This window comes from Lissotriton helveticus, chromosome 4_2 (assembly GCF_964261635.1).
Source record: "Lissotriton helveticus chromosome 4_2, aLisHel1.1, whole genome shotgun sequence".
Taxonomy (NCBI): Eukaryota; Metazoa; Chordata; class Amphibia; order Caudata; family Salamandridae; genus Lissotriton; species Lissotriton helveticus.
In genome coordinates this window covers 99775951-99796723 of record NC_136064.1, presented here as the reverse complement: position 1 = coordinate 99796723, position 20773 = coordinate 99775951, and the positions used below count along the sequence as shown (strand labels likewise).

At 50.6% G+C, this 20773-nt stretch overlaps 1 protein-coding gene across 1 annotated transcript in view; it reads left to right on the top strand.

Annotated features, from left to right (window-relative positions):
* Nucleotides 1-672: 672 nt before the first annotated feature.
* LOC144752226 (sestrin-3-like) overlaps nt 673-20773 on the top strand; it is a 174450-nt gene continuing 154349 nt past the window's right edge. The window contains exon 1 of the mRNA XM_078640205.1: nt 673-1369. Within this exon, the coding sequence (XP_078496331.1) occupies nt 1304-1369 (66 nt within the window). The 5' untranslated portion in view covers nt 673-1303. The remainder of the gene's footprint in view (nt 1370-20773) is intronic.

Sequence of the window (20773 nt, the reverse complement as noted above, 5' to 3'; positions counted from 1 at the left end):
CGGGACCGTACAGTAAAGGGGGCAGAGGAGACAGCAAAGGGGCACACAACAGTTTCAGATGGGGGCAGATCAGGCAGTAAAGTGGGCAGAGTAGGAAAAGGGCAGAGAAGGCAGTAAAGGGGCACAACAGTAAAGGGGCAGAACAGGCAATAAAAGGGTCAGAGCAGGCAGTAAAGGGGGCAGAGCACTGAAAGGGCAGCTCAGGCAGTAAAGGGGGCAGAGCACTGAAAGGGCAGCTCAGGCAGTAAAGGGGGCAGAGCACTGAAAGGGCAGAGCAGGCAGTAAAGGGGTACAACAGAAAAGAGGGCATAGCAGGCAGTAGAAGGGCATAGCAGGGTACGACAGTAAAGGGGCAGAGCAGGCAGTAAAGGGGGATAAGCAATAAAGGGGCATAGCAGGCAGGAAAGATGATATAGCAGTAAAAGGGGCAGAGCAGGCAGGGAAGGGCGAGAAGGCAGAAGAAAGAATAGGCACCAAGTGAGACCTGGCTGAATAGGGCAGACAGGCCTCAGGAGAGAGGTGCCGTTACATCTGTACAGGGAGAAGTGGGCGTGAGTGGGGAATAAGTAGGCATCGGAGTAGGAGGGGACCGCGACGTTTGACTGGTTGGGAACAGACCCGTAGGTGTGAGTGGGGTGGACAGCAGGAGTTATCCTAAGGGGGCGAGGGCAGGCCACGTGAGGAGACATAGTCGTAAAACCGAGCTTGCGGAGAGTATAGAGGGGTAGGTGCTTTGGTTGGGTGAGAGGCAGTTGTGGGCGTGTAGTGATAGCAGGGATGAGGGGGTGTGACTCTCCCTGAACAAGAAGACCAGCTTCTTCGGTTCTTTTCATTGAACCCCCCCCCCCTTCTCGTCATTGGGTTAGTGCTTCCAAATATTCCAGTACAGTAGGGTCCCAAACTGTAGGGGGGGAGGGGGTAAAGGCCTGAGGAATTATGGAGAATTGACTTGGGTGAGCTAATCCCCAGTTGAAGAAAAAGCCAATCCTGAGAGGTGGCCGTTCCTCTTAGTGACAGAGGTTTAGCCCCCAGGCCATGAGAGCACCTTTGTGTGGACGTTACTGGCCTGTTGTTCAGTAGACGGATGAGTGGAAGCTAGGAGGAGAGCTAAGCAAGGCCTTCAGAAGAGAGCTAAAGGTGTTTGTGAGGCGAGGTAACGGCACTCCTTGGAATAACCAGCGGTCCTATGAAGTGGCTCTGCGTGGGTGACATGGCTCACGAGGAGAGGTGACCTGGTCTGGTAGGAACGGTGACCAAACTTCCAGACGAAGATCTCTCCAAGGCTGCCAGGTCCAACCTGAAAATGATCATCTGTCCAAAAAGCATGGAATATCCTCGAGGAAACCAGTGCCAGAGGCTGCAGAGTCAGGTAAGTGCCTCTACCGTCTACACAATCTAGATATGAACCGTTTCCAACACTGGCTTCTTAACAGTACTTGAGTATACTTAATCTTCCAAAGTATCCTGACACACTGGGTCACCAATCTAAAAGCGAACCCACACACCTGTACTTCCTTCAAAACATGAATACCACAACTCTTAAGCCAAAATAAACCATAGTCTACCTAAGTACAATTGTACACTTATTTGCAGTACTTAGGCCAGGTGAAAGCAAAACCAGAGTACATTCTCAACACTGTAGCAGGCACCAGCACTGAGTCAGTGGAGATCACCCCATACCAACCCTAGAGCGGTGCGTACAGGGCCAGTGGGACAGAAGACTCCACCACAGCATGCCTTGGGTGACCACCCCATACCAACCCTAGAGCGGTGCGTACAGGGCCAGAAGACTCCACCACAGCATGCCTTGGGTGGGCTGATTACTGAGTCAGTTAAGATCACCCCATACCAACCCTAGAGCAGTGCATACAGGGCCAGAAGACTCCACCACAGCATGCCTTGGGTGGGCTGATTACTGAGTCAGTGAAGATCACCCCATACCAACCCTAGAGCAGTGCGTACAGGGCCAGAAGACTCCACCACACCATGCCTTGGGTTGCTAAATCGCCGAGTCAATGGAGTCCACCCGATACTGCGTCCACTTACAGCGAGCCACAGGATACCTCCACAGCATACATTGGGTTGGAAGGACCCTGAGTCTGTGGACGCCACCCCTTTTAACCGATCAAAGCAAGTGGCGACGTACAGCAGATTAGGTGGACTCCATAAAACTACTATTCCCACAATGCACCTATTTGTGACAGAAAGCCCATGATCGGAAAAGGACTTCTTGTCACGTTGGATGGATTTTGCAACCCTAAACATACTAACAGTGGTATATGAAGGCTCCTCGACATACCTGAACCGCGCAACCTGGTGCCCCTGCCAGATCTCGTGTTGGAGGCAGAAGGCGATCGGGTGGATCTGGGCTCAGTGTGTTTCTAGCCTTCACCAGGGAGCCAGGGCACATAGAAAAGAAGGACTTCATGGGCACCCGCTGGTGAGGCTGTGCGCTTTCGGTAATCCAGGGCCTCAGTAAGAGTTCTTGCTTGTCGCACCGGTGAGCCCTCTCCAGTGTATGTGTGCCCTTTCTGTGGTGCATAAGCACCCTGATCCTGTCATTCTTTTCCCCCCACACTGTTGTCCACAAATCTTCCTGGACCGAAAAAGTTTGGTTCTGCACCCCGTGACCTCTGTGCGCCTAGAAACGCTGCGCAAACGGGAGCTGCATTTCCTGTCTGTTCAAGTGTCACCGAGAAGCCGCCGAGGCCAAGCTGGGGTCAAGGCCCTTGAATGCCCGAGCAGGGCTCCCGCTTGATACCGCCGCCCCTCCATCCGGGCCGCAGTGTACTCGTAGCGCTTTGTCGGGTGCAGTGCTGGGATTCTAGTGCTGTGTCTACCGTACCCCTCGCACCCCTACACCCCTCCAAACCCACGCCAGCATCTCGGTGCTTTGAGGCAAGCATACAGTGCCATAAAGCACTGTGCGTAGCTCCGCAGCCACGCACAGGAGCGCCGCAACCCTGAACCCCTGCAGACCAGGAAGGAACTCTCAGCTTCAGTGCCCACCCTGAGCCCCTGCAGACCAGGGAGGAACTCTCAGCTTCAGTGCCCACCCTGAGCCCCTGCAGACCAGGGAGGAACTCTCAGCTTCAGTGCCCACCCTGAGCCCCTGCAGACCAGGGAGGAACTCTCAGCTTCAGTGCCCACCCTGAGCCCCTGCAGACCAGGGAGGAACTCTCAGCTTTAGTGCCCACCCTGAGCCCCTGCAGACCAGGGAGGAACTCTCAGCTTCAGTGCCCACCCTGAGCCCCTGCAGACCAGGGAGGAACTCTCAGCTTCAGTGCCCACCCTGAGCCCCTGCAGACCAGGGAGGAACTCTCAGCTTCAGTGCCCACCCTGAGCCCCTGCAGACCAGGGAGGAACTCTCAGCTTTAGTGCCCACCCTGAGCCCCTGCAGACCAGGGAGGAACTCTCAGCATGGTATCCGCTTCAGTGCCCACCCTGAGCCCCTGCAGACCAGGGGAGAACTCTCAGCATGGTATCCGCTTCAGTGCGCCACCCTGAGCCCCTGCAGACCAGGAAGGAACTCTCAGCATGGTATCCGCTTCAGTGCGCCACCCTGAACCCTTACAGACCAGGAAGGAACTCTCAGCTTCAGTGCCCACCCTGAGCCCCTGCAGACCAGGGAGGAACTCTCAGCGAAGTATCCGCTTCAGTGCCCACCCTGAACCCTTACAGACCAGGGAGGAACTCTCAGCATGGTATCCGCTTCAGTGACCACCCTGAACCCTTACAGACCAGGGAGGAACTCTCAGCATGGTATCCGCTTCAGTGCCCACCCTGAACCCTTACAGACCAGGGAGGAACTCTCAGCATGGTATCAGCTTCAGTGCCCACCCTGAACCCTTACAGACCAGGGAGGAACTCTCAGCATGGTATCCGCTTCAGTGCGCCACTCTGAACCCTTACAGACCAGGGAGGAACTCTCGGCATCAGTGCCCACCCTGAGCCCCTACAGACCAAGAAGGAACTCTCAGCTTCAGTGCCCACCCTGAGCCCCTGCAGACCAGGGAGGAACTCTCGGCATCAGTGCCCACCCTGAGCCCCTGCAGACCAGGGAGGAACTCTCCGCTTCAGTGCGCCACCCTGAGCCCCTGCAGACCAGGGAGGAACTCTCGGCATCAGTGCCCACCCTGAGCCCCTAAAGACCAAGAAGGAACTCTCAGCTTCAGTGCCCACCCTGAGCCCCTGCAGACCAGGGAGGAACTCTCGGCATCAGTGCCCACCCTGAGCCCCTGCAGACCAGGGAGGAACTCTCAGCATGGTATCAGCTTCAGTGCGCCACCCTGAACCTTTACAGACCAGGGAGGAACTCTCAGCATGGTATCCGCTTTAGTGCGCCACCCTGAGCCCCTGCAGACCAGAGGAGAACTCTCAGCATGGTATCAGCTTCAGTACGCCACCCTGAGCCCCTGCAGACCAGGGAGGAACTCCGCATGGTATCCGCTTCAGTGTGCCACCCTGAACCCTTACAGACCAGGGAGGAACTCTCAGCTTCAGTGCCCACCCTGAGCCCCTACAGACCAAGAAGGAACTCTCAGCTTCAGTGCCCACCCTGAGCCCCTGCAGACCAGGGAGGAACTCTCGGCATCAGTGCCCACCCTGAGCCCCTGCAGACCAGGGAGGAACTCTCAGCATGGTATCAGCTTCAGTGCGCCACCCTGAACCTTTACAGACCAGGGAGGAACTCTCAGCATGGTATCAGCTTCAGTGCACCACCCTGAGCCCCTGCAGACCAGGGAGGAACTCCGCATGGTATCCGCTTCAGTGTGTCACCCTGAGCCCCTGCAGACCAGGGAGGAACTCTCAGCTTCAGTGCCCACCCTGAGCCCCTGCAGAGGAGGGAAGAACTCTCAGCATGGTATCCGTTTTAGTGCCCACCCTGAACCCTTACAGACCAGGGAGGAACTCTCAGCATGGTATCCGCTTTAGTGCCCACCCTGAACCCCTGCAGACCAGGGAGGAACTCTCAGCATGGTATCAGCTTCAGTGCCCACCCTGAACCCTTACAGACCAGGGAGGAACTCTAAGCATGGTATCAGCTTCAGTGCGCCACCCTGAACCCTTACAGACTAGGGGAGAACTGTCAGCATGGTATCGGCTTCAGTGCGCCACCCTGAACCCTTACAGACCAGGGAGGAACTCTCAGCATGGTATCCGCTTCAGTGCGCCACCCTGAACCCCTGTAGACCAGGGGAGAACTCTCGGCTCGTATCGGCTACAGTGCGCCACCCTGAGCCCCTGCAGACCAGGAAGGAACTCTCAGCTTCAGTGCCCACCCTGAGCCCCCTACAGTCCAGGGAGGAACTCTCAGCATGGTATCAGCTTCAGTGCCCACCCTGAGCCCCTGCAGACCAGGGAGGAACTCTCAGCTTCAGTGCCCACCCTGAGCCCCTGCAGACCAGGGAGGAACTCTCAGCATGGTATCTGCTTCAGTGCGCCACCCTGAACCCTTACAGACCAGGGAGGAACTCTCAGCATGGTATCCGCTTCAGTGCGCCACCTTGAGCCCTTACAGACTAGGGAGGAACTCTCAGCATGGTATCCGCTTCAGTGCGCCACCCTGAGCCCCTGCAGACCAGGGAGGAACTCTCAGCATGGTATCAGCTTCAGTGCCCACCCTGAACCCTTACTGACCAGGGGAGAACTCTCAGCATGGTATCAGCTTCAGTGCGCCACCCTGAACCCTTACAGACCAGGGAGGAACTCTAAGCATGGTATCAGCTTCAGTGCGCCACCCTGAGCCCCTGCAGACCAGGGAGGAACTCTCAGCATGGTATCCGCTTCAGTGCGCCACCCTGAGCCCCTGCAGACCAGGGAGGAACTCTCAGCATGGTATCCGCTTCAGTGCGCCACCCTGAGCCCCTGCAGAGGAGGGAGGAACTCTCAGCATGGTATCCGCTTCAGTGCGCCACCCTGCGCCCTTACAGACCAGGGAGGAACTCTCAGCATGGTATCAGCTTCAGTGCGCCACCCTGAACCCTTACAGACTAGGGAGGAACTCTCAGCATGGTATCCGCTTCAGTGCGCCACCCTGAGCCCCTGCAGACCAGGGAGGAACTCTCAGCATGGTATCAGCTTCAGTGCCCACCCTGAACCCTTACTGACCAGGGGAGAACTCTCAGCATGGTATCAGCTTCAGTGCGCCACCCTGAACCCTTACAGACCAGGGAGGAACTCTAAGCATGGTATCAGCTTCAGTGCGCCACCCTGAGCCCCTGCAGACCAGGGAGGAACTCTCAGCATGGTATCCGCTTCAGTGCGCCACCCTGAGCCCCTGCAGACCAGGGAGGAACTCTCAGCATGGTATCCGCTTCAGTGCGCCACCCTGAGCCCCTGCAGAGGAGGGAGGAACTCTCAGCATGGTATCAGCTTCAGTGCGCCACGCTGAGCCCCTACAGACCAGGGAGGAACTCTCAGCATGGTATCCGCTTCAGTGCCCACACTGAGCCCCTGCAGACCAGGGAGGAACTCTCAGCATGGTATCAGCTTCAGTGTGCCACCCTGAACCCTTACAGACCAGGGAGGAACTCTCAGCATGGTATCAGCTTCAGTGTGCCACCCTGAACCCTTACAGACCAGGGAGGAACTCTCAGCATGGTATCCGCTTCAGTGCGCCACCCTGAACCCTTACAGACCAGGGAGGAACTCTCAGCATGGTATCAGCTTCAGTGCGCCACCCTGAGCCCCTGCAGACCAGGAAGGAACTCCGCATGGTATCCGCTTCAGTGCCCACCCTGAACCCTTACAGACCAGGGAGGAACTCTCAGCATGGTATCAGCTTCAGTGCGCCACCTTGAGCCCCTGCAGACCAGGGAGGAACTCTCAGCATGGTATCAGCTTCAGTGCGCCATCCTGACCCCTGCAGACCAGGGAGGAACTCTCAGCATGGTATCAGCTTCAGTGCGCCACCCTGACCCCTGCAGACCAGGGAGGAACTCTCAGCATGGTATCAGCTTCAGTGCGCCACCCTGAACCCCCTGCAGATCAGGGAAGAACATCATGGTATCCGCTTCAGTGTGCCACCCTGAGCCCTTACAGACTAGGGAGGAATTCTCAGCATGGTATCCGCTTCAGTGCGCCACCCTGAGCCCTTACAGACCAGAAAGGAACTCTCAGCATGGAATCCGCTTCTCTGCTCCACCCTGAACCCTTACAGACCAGGGAGAAACTCTAAGCATGCTATCGGCTTCACTGCGCCACCCTGAACCCTTACAGACCAGGGAGGAACTCTCAGCATGGTATCAGTTTCAGTGCACCACCCTGAACCCCCACAGACCAGGGGAGAGCTCTCAACATGGTATCCGTTTCAGTGCGCCACCCTGAACCCTTACAGACCAGGGAGGAACTCTCAGCATGGTATCCGCTTCAGTGCGCCACCCTGAGCCCTTACAGACCAGGGGAGAACTCTGAGCATGGTATCAGCTTCAGTGCGTCACCCTGAGCCCCTGCAGACCAGGAAGGAACTCTCAGCATGGTATCCGCTTCAGTGCGCCACCCTGCGCCCTTACAGACCAGGGAGGAACTCTCAGCATGGTATCCGCTTCAGTGCGCCACCCTGAGCCCTTACAGACCAGGGAGGAACTCTCAGCATGGTATCCGCTTCAGTGTGCCGCCCTTACAGACCAGGGGAGAACTCTCCGCATGGTATCCGCTTCAGTGCGCCACCATGAACCCCTTGCAGACCAGGGAGGAACTCTCAGCATGGTATCCGCTTCAGTGTGCCACCCTGAGCCCTTACAGACCAGGGGAGAGCTCTCAGCATGGTATCCGCTTCAGTGCGCCACCCTGAGCCCCTGCAGACCAGGAAGGAACTCTCAGCATGGTATCCGCTTCAGTGCGCCACCCTGAGCCCTTACAGACCAGGGAGGAACTCTCAGCATGGTATCCGCTTCAGTGTGCCACCCTGAGCCCTTACAGACCAGGGGAGAACTCTCCGCATGGTATCCGCTTCAGTGCGCCACCATGAACCCCTTGCAGACCAGGGAGGAACTCTCAGCATGGTATCCACTTCAATGCGCCACCCTGAGCCCTTACAGACCAGGGAGGAACTCTCAGCATGGTATCAGCTTCAGTGCGCCACCCTGAGCCCTTGCAGACCAGGGAGGAACTCTCAGCATGGTATCCGCTTCAGTGCGCCACCATGAACCCCTTGCAGACCAGGGAGGAACTCGAAGCATGGTATAGATTAGATTAGGAACTTGTATAGCGCATACTGTCATCCTACGGTATCCTGGCGCTTCAGACTACAGACTTGGACCAGAATGAAACCAGGTCGCAACAGAACAGGATAGAGGAGCAAAGCTTACGCCTTAGGGAAGAGCCAGGTTTTCAAGTTCCTACGGAACTCTAGCAGGGAGTTGGCTTGTCTAAGGCTCTGAGGGAGTTCATTCCATAACCGTGCGCCAGCCATGCTGAATGCCCTTCCTCCTAACCTCGAGCGTTTAAACCGGGGAATCGTTAACAGGCACGCACTGGAGGAACGGAGCTGTCTTGTCGGGCTATACCATATGAACCTTTCCTGAAGAGGAATGGGACCTAGCTCGTGCACCGCTCTAAAGACCAAGCAGAGAGTCTTAAACTGGACCCTCTCCCTGATCGGCAGCCAGTGTAGCTCTCTCAAAGCCAGGGTAGAGGAGGAACTCCGTATCCTGCCAAGAGCCAGTTTAGCTGCTGCAGACTGGATTCTTTGCAGTCCCTGGAGAATATAGGCAGGGGCCCCCCAAGTAAAGGGAGTTGCAATAATCCAGCCTGCTTCCCACAATGCTACTTACCACCAGAGAACGAGCCTCTTTAGGTAGTAAAGGGAGTATTTTCCGTAACATACGAATTAAGGCAAAACAAACACTGGCAGTCTTTCTTGCCTGAGATTCCATCTGGATGTCGTCATCAAACATCACCCCCAAATTACGAACCTTCCTGACCAGTGTTAAAGGTTCCTCCTCTGGTGTGAGTCTAAAGTCAGATGGAAAAGGTCTAGACATCCTACCCGCAGAGCAATATACTACCTCTGTCTTTCCGCTATTAAATTGCAATGAGTTCCTCCTGAGCCATTCAGTCGTCTGCCGCATGCAATGCTGGAACGCCTCCAGAGATAGTGCACGGTCCCCTTCCAAAGAGAAGGCTAGTTGTGTGTCATCGGCATAATTGACTAAACAGATCCCGGAGGACTTTATGATGGAAAGCAGGATTTGCCGGTAGACATTGAATAGGATGGGGCTGATCGCAGAGCCCCGCGGCACCCCATGGGCGACTAGAGATTTACCAGAGGAGAATGGTGCTAAAGTTACCATCTGCTGTCGACCTTCTAAATAAGATTGAAGCCACTGCAGCGCCCGGATTTTCACTCCTATCCTCTTCAATCTTTCCACTAGTATGAGATGGTTCACCGTGTTGAATGCGGCCGACATGTCGAGGTACTAAAACTGTAGTATTTCCGTTGTCGGCTCGCATCCGCAGATTGTCCATCATGGTGGCCAGAGCCGTCTCAGTCCTGTGTCCGGGGCGAAAACCAAACTGGTCTATGTCTAAAAGATTGTTCTCCTCCAGGAAACGCGACAGAGACCTACTGACCACCTTCTCAAGTATCTTCCCTGGATAGGGGAGAAGTGAAATGGGTCTAAAGTTTGCCGGTATTGACGGGTCCAGAGAAGGTTTTTTTATCAGTGGAGACACCACCTCCAGTTTCCAGCGCTTTGGGACTATTCCTGCTTCCAAAGACTGATTGCATATCTGCCTCAGCCATGGAAAGGTATTACGCCCAAGATATTTCCATATTTTGTGGGGAAGAGGATCAAGGGGGTATCTGCTTCAGTGCGCCACCCTGAACCCTTACAGACCAGGGTGGAACTCTCAGCATGGTATCCGCTTCAGTGCGCCACCCTGAACCCTTACAGACCAGGGAGGAACTCTCAGCATGGTATCCGCTTCAGTGTGCCACCCTGAACCCCCCCTGCTCTAGCCTCCTCAATTTTTCTAACGTTCCTCACCTCAGAACATCGCGTAAAACAGTCCCTGCGATGTGGATCTGAATGAACCTGAAAAATTAATACACCTGTCCGTAATCCTTGTATTCATTGGCCAGGGGCGATGGGGCGGAGCCATGGGCCACATAGTCGTTTACATGGAGTGTTCAATGAAGGAGATGTGTTTTGTTGTTTTTTAATCTTGCTACAGACCTGCACAGTTGTCAAAAACAACTGATTTCCGAATATTCCCCTCGTTAGTGCACTTTCCAGATTGCTCCAGTGCCGTCTTCTCCAGCTCACCCAGGCGTCAGATGTGGCTCACGTGTGCCCAGAAAGGTTCTTTAATACTTTTAGCTGTATACACTCGGTTACTTTGTTTCCTCATAGTTCCTAGTCTGATCATTTTGTCCTTTATTACACCTAGCAGTTCTTGTGCCAGTTGGGTACTTTATGGCTGTGTTTTTCCTTCCCGTGCCAGCCGGGCATACATTGCTCTCTGGCAGCAACCTTTGTTTTACAGCCTCATCGGTCAGGCTTTCATTCTCCTAGGCTGAAACTGGCACTTGTTAGTTTTCTGGGGGCGCTAGACCAGGTCCTGTTGTGCTCCCAGCACATCTCCACTCACTTCTCTTCCTCTGTGTTTCTCTTTATTGTGTGCTGGTTGTTACCAGACATCTACAGCCTGATTCATCATTGTTCCGTTTTGCGAGCCCCTAATAGCGATTCATAAGGAATCGCTATTAAGGACTTGCAAAACGGGATTCATGTAGAAATTGCATAAAGAAATGCGATCCCTACACATTCCTTATTTGCGATTAGCAAATTGCTAATCGCAAATAAGGATGCGATTTCAAGGGTGCCAGGGTGTCCAAAGGACACCCTGTAGCACCCCTGAAATGCAACATTACACAGTTGTTGCGCACACACATGTGCAAAGGACATGTGTGTGTGTGTAACATACAAAAGACAAAAATGCACTAAAGTGCTTTAATCTATTTTTTCGCTATTTACCAGGAAGTCAGACTTCGTGGTAAATAGCGGCCAAATATTGCGAATTCGCAATTTAAAATTGGTTGATGAATTGCATTTAAGGAATCTTAATTAGAGATTCCTTACATGCAATTCCTCGCACAATAGCGAATTCTATAATAGCGATTATTGCATTTGGGATGATGAATCCCAAATGCAATAATTGCGTTCGCAAAGGGCCAGATTCTCAGAATCTGGCCCTTTGCGAGCCGATTTTCATTTCATGAATCTGGCCGCTAGTGTTCGAGTGTCATGGGGTTCCAAGTTTGTTGGTTTGGCGAGTGCTTGATTCGGGCCTAGCTGCTGTTCCCTCATTTGACACTATTCCATGTGCAAGGCTTGTGCCTTGTGGTTGATGGCCTCCCAGACCCGTAACCAGCGACCCCTGTGGGTCACAGTAGAGTCTGCAATATTGCCCCCAAGCAAAGGTGCCACACTTCACTGCAGCTTCCCGAGGCACAGCTGTGATTTAGAGCTTCAGTATTGTCTGCTGCTGGGTTGCTTTGTTCCTTTACCAGCGTTTTTCACCATGCAGCTCTGTCGTGCATTTTATCCACTACTGCTTGGGACTTTGTGCCAGCCAGTCTTATGCCCACCCCCTGCTCCTTTGTCTACCTGCACGTGTGTGCACCAGCTCCAAGCATACTTCCTTCTCTCCACAGGACTGCCCATGCCACCACAACTAACTTTGTAGACCTCGTTCAGTTTTCCACTGCCACAAAGCCTAGTCAACCACCAGTGCACAAAGCAGCCGCAAAATAACACCTCAACCACCCACATTTGGTGTCTCCACTAGGTCGCCAGTTCCTTCTTACACTTAGATTTTTAATCATCTCAAGATTGGAGTACGGGAATGCCCTTTATCTGGGCTTGCCTAAAACTTTGACCGGTAGGCTACAAGTGGTCCTAAATGACGCAGCCAGACTGACTCTTTAGGCTACCAAGACGGACCCATGCCTCCCCATTGCTGCGCAAACTGCACTGGCTCGCCATAAAGCAGAGGGTGGAGTTTAAAAGTTTATGCACAGCCCATAAAGCAATCCATGGCCAAGCACCCGCCTACATCAAGGACCGTCTTGAGGTTTACAACCCCAAACGATCACTAAGGTCCTCCAATGCACAATTGCTGTCTTGTCCCCGGTACAAACTGGCCACCAAGGGAGGGAGATCCTTTTCTGTGCTGGTGCCACAGATCTGGAACAAACTCCCGGAGCCTCTCCGCAAAGAATCAAATCTGTTGCACTTCGGAAATCATTAAAAATGCTCCTGTTTAGAGAAGCCCTAGGCACTGCGCATTTTTAACCGCCACATGTATTTTCCATCCACTCAGCTGTTGTTTCTTCCCACCTGTTATTAGCGCCTAGAGACCTGACAGTGATTTGGTGCTATATAAGTCAAAATTAACATAACATAACAAAGCAGGACCCCTCAAAAAACACCCTGTACTTCCCCCTGTCTGGTCTCCCCATAAATTGCTTCCTCGCACAGCATTGCATGTCTTTCTGCGGGCCTTGTATATCTCAGCCCACGCAAGGTACTCTGCAGCAGGAGTGGGCGGAATTTGCTTAGGCGTGCTACGCAAAGCTCCGCAAAACAGTAAAAAAAATTCGAACGTGCAGAAATTCCACAAACACGTGGAATTGCTTGTTCGCAATCCTTTTTTCCTGTTCGCGATCGCTGTTTGCGTGTTCGGGGAGAAATATCTTGCGAACACGCATTTTTAGAACACGAACAAGCAAAAAATTCAGCGAAGCAGCGGAACGCAGAATTTTGGCCAATTCTGCGTTCTCCGCAGAACACGAAATTACCCAAATTCCGCTAGCAGAACGGAATTTACTGCCCAGGCCTACTCTGCAGGTTACAGATGGAAGCCATGGGAGGCAAATTTAGCCTCTCCCTTGAGATACACTAGAGTAATGAGTACGTCTCAAGTACTCGGGTAATAAGGACTTGGGTAATAAGTAGACATTAAGTGCTCAGTTAATAAGTACATCTTTCAGTACTTGGGTGGTAAGTGTACTAAAGTCAATGGGTGCTTGAGTAATAAGTATGCTCTGGTAATAACCGACACCGCCTTCCACTCACCGACACCGTCTCCCACTGACGTCACTACCTATGCCTCCCACCTTCCGCCCACTTCACCTACTTCACCCACACCCCACGCCCACAAAAAGGCCCCCACTTTGAATGCCATTCCACTCTTTAGCACCGCAGAACCCTCCAACAACGCTAGTATATCCACCCCCTCGATACCCTGCCCGCTTTCCAGCTCACTACTCAATGATTCACCACAAACCCCATCCCACCTCCTGACCAGAATTTATCCACCCTCCAGCAAGTCAAAGAGGATATTCTACAAATCAAAAAAGATGTCCACGCAATCAAAGAGCTTCTCTCCTCACAGCCCAGTCTACCTCCCACCATCCCTCTACCCTACAAACGACGCACCCTCCCTACATACCCTCGCCTCCAACGACGCCCGCGTTGGCCGACTATCCCCGTTCGCATTAACGCCCACCGCCCCCGGCGTGTCCTCAACCCTTTGTTGGACCGTGACTTATGCTCTCTACTACGCTCTTATGGCCCAGGTCCGGTAAAACACATACCCAACCCACACATCCCCATACCCACAATTCCTACAAACCCTCTGAGGCTCCCAACACTCAACAACAGAGGTTCCGACCCTAACAACCTCAGAAAAGTTCCCCTCACATTAGAAAGCTCGACCACCCTTCACTCTCCCAAACTCAAATGCATCTTACTCAATTGCAGATCGGCCCAGAGACACTCCTCCGACATCGCTGATCTCGTCTCAGCTAGGGATCTGGACCTGGCCATTCTAACGGAAACGTGGCTTACTGAAGCCTCTACCCCGATTATGGACATACTAGTCCCCCCCAATTATCACATCATTAGGCTGGACAGGCCTCCTGGCAAGACGGGCGGGGGAATTGCATGCATTTTTAGGAGCAACCTCTCCGTTACTAAAATCACCCCCCACCTCCTTCTCCTCCAGTGAACTCCTCTGCCTCGACATCACCAGCGACGGCAAACAAGCTTGTGCTTTACATCTCATCTATCACCCGCCTGGTGACAATCTCATATTCACCCAACAACTCATGGACATGATCACTTCCAATGCCGGTCAGCAGACAACCCAAGTCTACCTGGGGGACTTCAATCTCCACTGGAACGATCAGAAAGACACAGTGGTGAATAGTCTCAAAACTTTCCTTAATGCGCTTGACCTCACCCAAATATGCGATAGACCAACACACGACAAAGGCTCGATACTCGATCTCATCATTGCCAAAGAGAACTCAACACAACTGGAGGCGATTCAACCCTGCGACTGGTCTGATCACCACATTATCACCTTCTTTATCAATGAAAAAGTTAAACCTATCCCAGTTCAACCAATCAAAACCAAAACATGGAAAAGGGACTTGAAGAACCTTAACCCCTCTACCCTGCCTCCCCACATTGGCAATCTCCTCCTTCCCCCTTCAGGTACCTCGGATGTTCAATCACTGATGGACCACTACCTTGACTCTATGAACACAGTAGTCAATGAAGTCGCCCCACTGCAACTGAAGAGAGTCTCCACCAAAACTTCTAACCCTTGGTATGATGATAGACTCAATGACGACAGGCGTTCTATGCGAATGGCAGAACGCACCTGGAGATCGGACCCTTCAGCACTACACCTCAAAAGGCTTAAGAACAAGAGAAACGCCTACTTCAGGAAAATAAAGCGCACAAAGGCGGACTTCTTTAGCCGCCAGCTGGACCAAGCAAAAAACAGGCCAAGAAAGCTGTTCGAACTAATCAAGACCCAAACAAAGACTCAACCACTACAATCAAACAGCACAACAAGCGACATCCCACACTGTGAAGCCTTCTCTGCTTTCTTTAAGCTAAAGACTGACAACATAAGAAATGACCTCATCATGGATGTAAGTCGATTCCCCAACGCCACCAGAATGTCTTACACTCAACCTAAAAACAAGGCATCTTGGCTGCATTTCGATACCTACTCGGAAGAAGCAATACGCAAACTGCTCTGCACCTTGAAGCCCTCTAATCACCTCACGGACCCTCTACCTGCTAATGCTGTAAAAGACTTCATCCCCTTGCTCCTCCCTCTCAGGACCAAAATCATCAACAGCTCCCTGCAACAAGGCCTCATTCCGGACTCCCTCAAGGTGGGGCAAGTCACGCCTATACTCAAGAAACCTACAGCTGATCCGTCTGACCTAAACAATTACCGGCCCATCACCAATATCCCCACCCTGGCCAAACTGCTGGAAAAATGTGTCCAAATACAACTAACTAAACACATTGACCAATTTGACCTCCTCAACCCTCATCAATCAGGCTTCCGAGCTAAACATAGCACGGAAACAGCTATGACACACATAATTGATGACGCCCTCCAAATTCTTGATCGTAATGAGTCCTGCCTCCTCATCCTTCTTGACCTCTCGTCAGCATTTGACACGGTCAAACATGAGAACTTGCTGGAGCTGCTAAGCACTAGAATGGGACTATCGGGAACTGTTCTCAAATGGTTTTCGTCCTTCCTTCACAACCGGTCACAGAAGTTCAAGATCGACAATGTGCTATCCACACCTGTGCCTGCAGATCTAGGTGTTCCACAAGGATCCTCCCTCTCCCCCACACTGTTCAACCTCGTCATGGAACCGCTCGCCACCTTGCTCCAAGCTTCCAATGTCCAATTCCATATGTACGCCGACGACACACAACTCTACCTAAAGCTACAATCCCCAGAAGATATCAAACATCTGAACTCCACGCTTATTAACACTCAATCTTGGCTGGCAGATAATCACCTCAAACTAAATGCTCTGAAAACCGAGTTCCTACTCATCTCACCCCCGGCGAAAATTTCCATCACCCAAACATGGCTCAATAACCTAACAGCACTCAATGTCCAACCTACCAATGTGGACTCGGCGAAATCCCTAGGCATCACACTCGACGCCAAGCTCAACATGCAGCAGCACGTTAGCAAAGCCACAAAAGCAGCTAATTTCCAAATCAACACATTGAGGAAAGTTAAACCTTTCCTCCCTGCCGAAGACTTCCAAACTGCTGTACAATCTCTAGTCATCCCGCGAATAGACTACGGAATTGTGGCCCTCAGCGGACTCCCGCTATCCACAACTGCACCCTTAAGAGCCTCCCTGAACGCTGCAGCAAGACTCATTACTGGCTCAAGAAAACATTCGCATATATCCCCAGACTTAAAGTCTCTAAAATGGCTGCCTTTTGAAGCCAGAATACAGCTAAAAATTGCAGTTATGACACACGCGGCCGTGCACCACAATGCACCCAACTACCTCGCTCAAAAGTTGTCTATCTCAGGAGGTTCGAGGTCCAATAGAAGTACAAAAAACCTACTCCTGAAACCGCGTAGATTCCGGAAAGAGAAAACATACAAGCGCTCCTTCTCTGGAATGGCACCCAGGATTTGGAACGCGCTCCCGCCTGAAACTAGGCTGATCTCCTCCACTGGGCACTCTTCAAGAAAGAGGTGAAAACCATCCTTCTTGCCAAGATCTCCTGAACATGAGTGGTACTGTATCAGAGACTCTGCATTGCTTTGTATCACTGTTCACCTTGTCCTCTGGCACTTTACCTCTAACTTGATGTTGTCACTACCAATATATGACACACGCTGATTCACTCTCCAGATGCCCCCACTCAGTGTTCTCGCTTCACTAAGACTTTGGTATAAGCCATCCACACACCCAAGGTGCACCTCTATAGTGGGATCAATGACTTGTACCGTCTTATATTACTTGTTTACCTGATTGTATATTGATATGTTTTATGTATGTTACTATTATCCCACCATGTTATTGACTACCATACTACTCCCATTATCTCTGTTCACTCCTACTGCCCCTACCCTGTCTTTGTGAAGCGCTCTGATATCTGTAAGGATCTTGTTCGCGCTATATAAAACTTTGAATAAATAAATAAATAAATAAGTACACCGTTAAGTACTTGGGTAATAAGTATATCTTGAAGACTCTGTTAATGCGTACCTACACATTTGAGTACTTGGGTCATGAGTATACCTTGAAGACTCTGTTATAGCGTACCTACACCTTTGAGTGCTTGGGTACTGAGTATACCTTGAAGACTCTGTTAATGCGTACCTACACCTTTGAGTACTTGGGTACTGAGTATACCTTGAAGACTCTGTTAATGCGTACCTACACCTTTGAGTACTTGGGTACTGAGTATACCTTGAAGACTCTGTTAATGCGTACCTACACATTTGAGTACTTGGGTCCTGAGTATACCTTGAAGACTCTGTTAATGCGTACCTACACCTTTGAGTGCTTGGGTACTGAGTATACCTTGAAGACTCTGTTAATGTGTACCTACACATTTGAGTACTTGGGTACTGAGTATACCTTGAAGACTCTGTTAATGCGTACCTACACCTTTGAGTGCTTGGGTCATGAGTATACCTTGAAGACTCCGTTAATGCGTACCTACACCTTTGAGTGCTTGGGTACTGAGTATACCTTGAAGACTCTGTTAATGCGTACCTACACCTTTGAGTGCTTGGGTACTGAGTATACCTTGAAGACTCTGTTAATGCGTACCTACACCTTTGAGTGCTTGGGTACTGAGTATACCTTGAAGACTCCGTTAATGCGTACCTACACCTTTGAGTGCTTGGGTACTGAGTATACCTTGAAGACTCTGTTAATGCGTACCTACACCTTTGAGTGCTTGGGTACTGAGTATACCTTGAAGACTCTGTTAATGCGTACCTACACCTTTGAGTGCTTGGGTACTGAGTATACCTTGAAGACTCTGTTAATGCGTACCTACACCTTTGAGTACTTGGGTCATGAGTATACCTTAAATACTTGGGTAATCCAGCCGGTGGCCCCAGGATATGATTACTTTATCAAAACGAGTCGAAGAAGTAAGTAACGTGGGCCTCCTCTTTGACAACCAACTGACTTTCACCTGCCAGGGCAATCAAAATGCCTCCTCGTTTTTTACATCTTAAAAACAATTGTGAACGTGTAACCCTCCATACCAAACAGTCTGTAAAAAACAGTCATTACTGCACTTTAAACTGGACTATTGCAATGAACTGTTGATAAACATGCAATCGAAGCTGCTCACTAAATTGCAAAATGCAGCAGCTCGTCTGGTGTGGGGACTACTTACACATCATTCAGCAGCCCTAGCAAAAAAAAGGGCACAGGATTCCTATAAAAAAAAAGTATTGCCTTTAAGGCTCTGTGCACCACCTTAAAGGCCTTGTACAATGTAGGACCAGATTGTTGTATTAAAAAATGTTCCTGGTACACCCCCCCCCCCAGATCTCTACGCTCCATGACTGCTTAAAATGTAGTTCGTAAAGTTAGAAAATCCCATTGGGGAGGCAGAGGCTTTGTGGTCAGCACAGCTGAGCTTGGATTTCTCTCCCTCTTGAACTCAAAAAACGGAACCGCCTTTTGCAGTTCAGGAAAGCTCTTAAAACATGCATTTTCATTCCATAATTCATCTAAATTTAAACTCTGAGGGGACATCCACAGTCTTAAACGGTTCACCCATGAAGGCAACGCCAAGGCACCCTCAGGTCTGTGAACTCTGTATAAAAACAAATAACATAACATCTTTAAGTACTTGGGTAATAGGTATACCTTAAAGACTTGCTTAATGAGTACACCGTTTAGTACTTGGGTAGTAAGTATATCTGAACGTCGCTGTTCATAAGTACACTGTAAAGTATTTGGGTGATAATAAGTATACCCTAAGTACTTGGGTGATAGCTACAACTTTGAGTACTTGGGTCATGAGTATACCTAACCTTATGTACTCGTTTCATTAGTACCTCTTTGAGTACTCTGCTAAAAAAGCGCTTCTTTAATGAAAAAACAGTTCAGATGTGGGTAGGTGGTATGTAAATAGCCATGTTCAATTGACTGTTGGATAAAAGTCTAGGTAAGAGTCTACGTCCCGACGTAAAGGTCACCGTCCTACAGCGACCCTGGCCTCCTTTGGAAAACTCCGCCCCCAACTGTCATTCTGGCTCGCTTCCGGTGTACAAGGCTGGTAGATGGAGGAGGTGGGAGGGGCCATCCCAGCTCACCTGCATGTGTTTAGGTGTATTGTGCATTGACCTTTTTGAGCCTAATTCTAAAAATATGTACAAAAGAGCAAAGAAAAAGCATCATCAAATGCCTTCTGAAATACAACGGAGATGTGGCTATGCCCCAGCTACGTTCCTGCACATGGCATGGCGCTGTCCCCGGTTTAGATAGTTATGGCAGGTCGACAAACCTACCTACCTACTGTGCACTTGGTGTGTCTTCACCTTAACTACTTAAAAAAGAAATGTCCTTCACATACTCAACCAATAATCTGTTCACTTTTTTAATACATATTCCTCATTATTTACTGTACATTTTTCCACGATATCGATTATTGCATCATATCGACATATACAATGACATTATGAATGCATTTCAAATCATACATCTACATCATTTCTATTCCTTCACTTATAGTTTGAACATTGCAGTTTCTTTTTTCAGCCCTATGCATTTCGGTACGCATAGGTACCTTCATCAGGGGCCAATTTCTGTATGATCTGATCTATGTGCTCGAAATCGTTTTATATCGTCAGGTTAGCTATTGATAAGCTGAACCGTGGTCAATTTATAGATTGTCCTCGATTTACAAGAAGAACGATCTTGTGCCTTATCTATCACCGTCCATAATAATCCGGTGTAGCGTTCTACTTCGTCCCCGGTTGGCCTCATACAGGTCCAAGATCCTCACCACAGTACATGATATCATTGGCACGGCGGATGACCCAGACCCGTTGCTTGGACTACTGGGTTATGTTCGAGACACACCGGTTGGGAACCATAAGCTACGCGTCTGTGATTACTTGTTGCCAAACGCCGGGTAACCAGGAGCTGGGGGAGAAAGGGAGCCCCATCCCTGGAGGCTTGAATCCAAGGCGTAACCTTCAGCCACGCACAACTAACTACCTACCTTTTGGGAGCTGATGCCGTCGGCATCCAGGCCAAAGGACATATGGGGTCCATTTCTGGAGTTGGCGCGAACACGACAAAACGAAGGGGTGGGCTCTCAAGTGGCGTCCGCCGATTTGTAGGTATGCCCTCACTACAGGTAACGCCCTGAACTAGGAGATGCACTGATCCCATGATAACTATCCGTATTAGAACACCCACATAGACCCTGCCCCGACTGATAGATCCTGGTGTGTTCTGGACTAATCCGCAATGTAATGCCTTCCGCCGTTCTGTTGTACTATGTATGATATTTATTACAAGATGTTGTAAGTACTAGATAATTTCAGTGACACAGTACCGTATCTCCCAAATGTATGGAAAAAGATATTACCACGTGCAACTGGCTAAGTTGTTTGTATTGTTTGTTGTTTTCGAAATGCCAATAAAGAAAATTACAAAAAAAGTGCCTTCTGAAATGAAGAATGTAAAATGAGTATAAAAATAATGTAAGATGTCATCAGTGAGGGAAGGAGAAAACAAGCATTTGCAATGCAATAGGTCTCCCACTTGCGAGTGTTTAAGCTATTGGCATTGTAAATGACCATGCCTTTTATTTGTTTTTAAAAAACAAAATAAAAATAAAAGGCATTGTCAGTTACAATGCCAGTAGCTTGAACTTATGCGAGACCTATTGCAATACAAATGCCTGTTACCACATACACTCAGTCA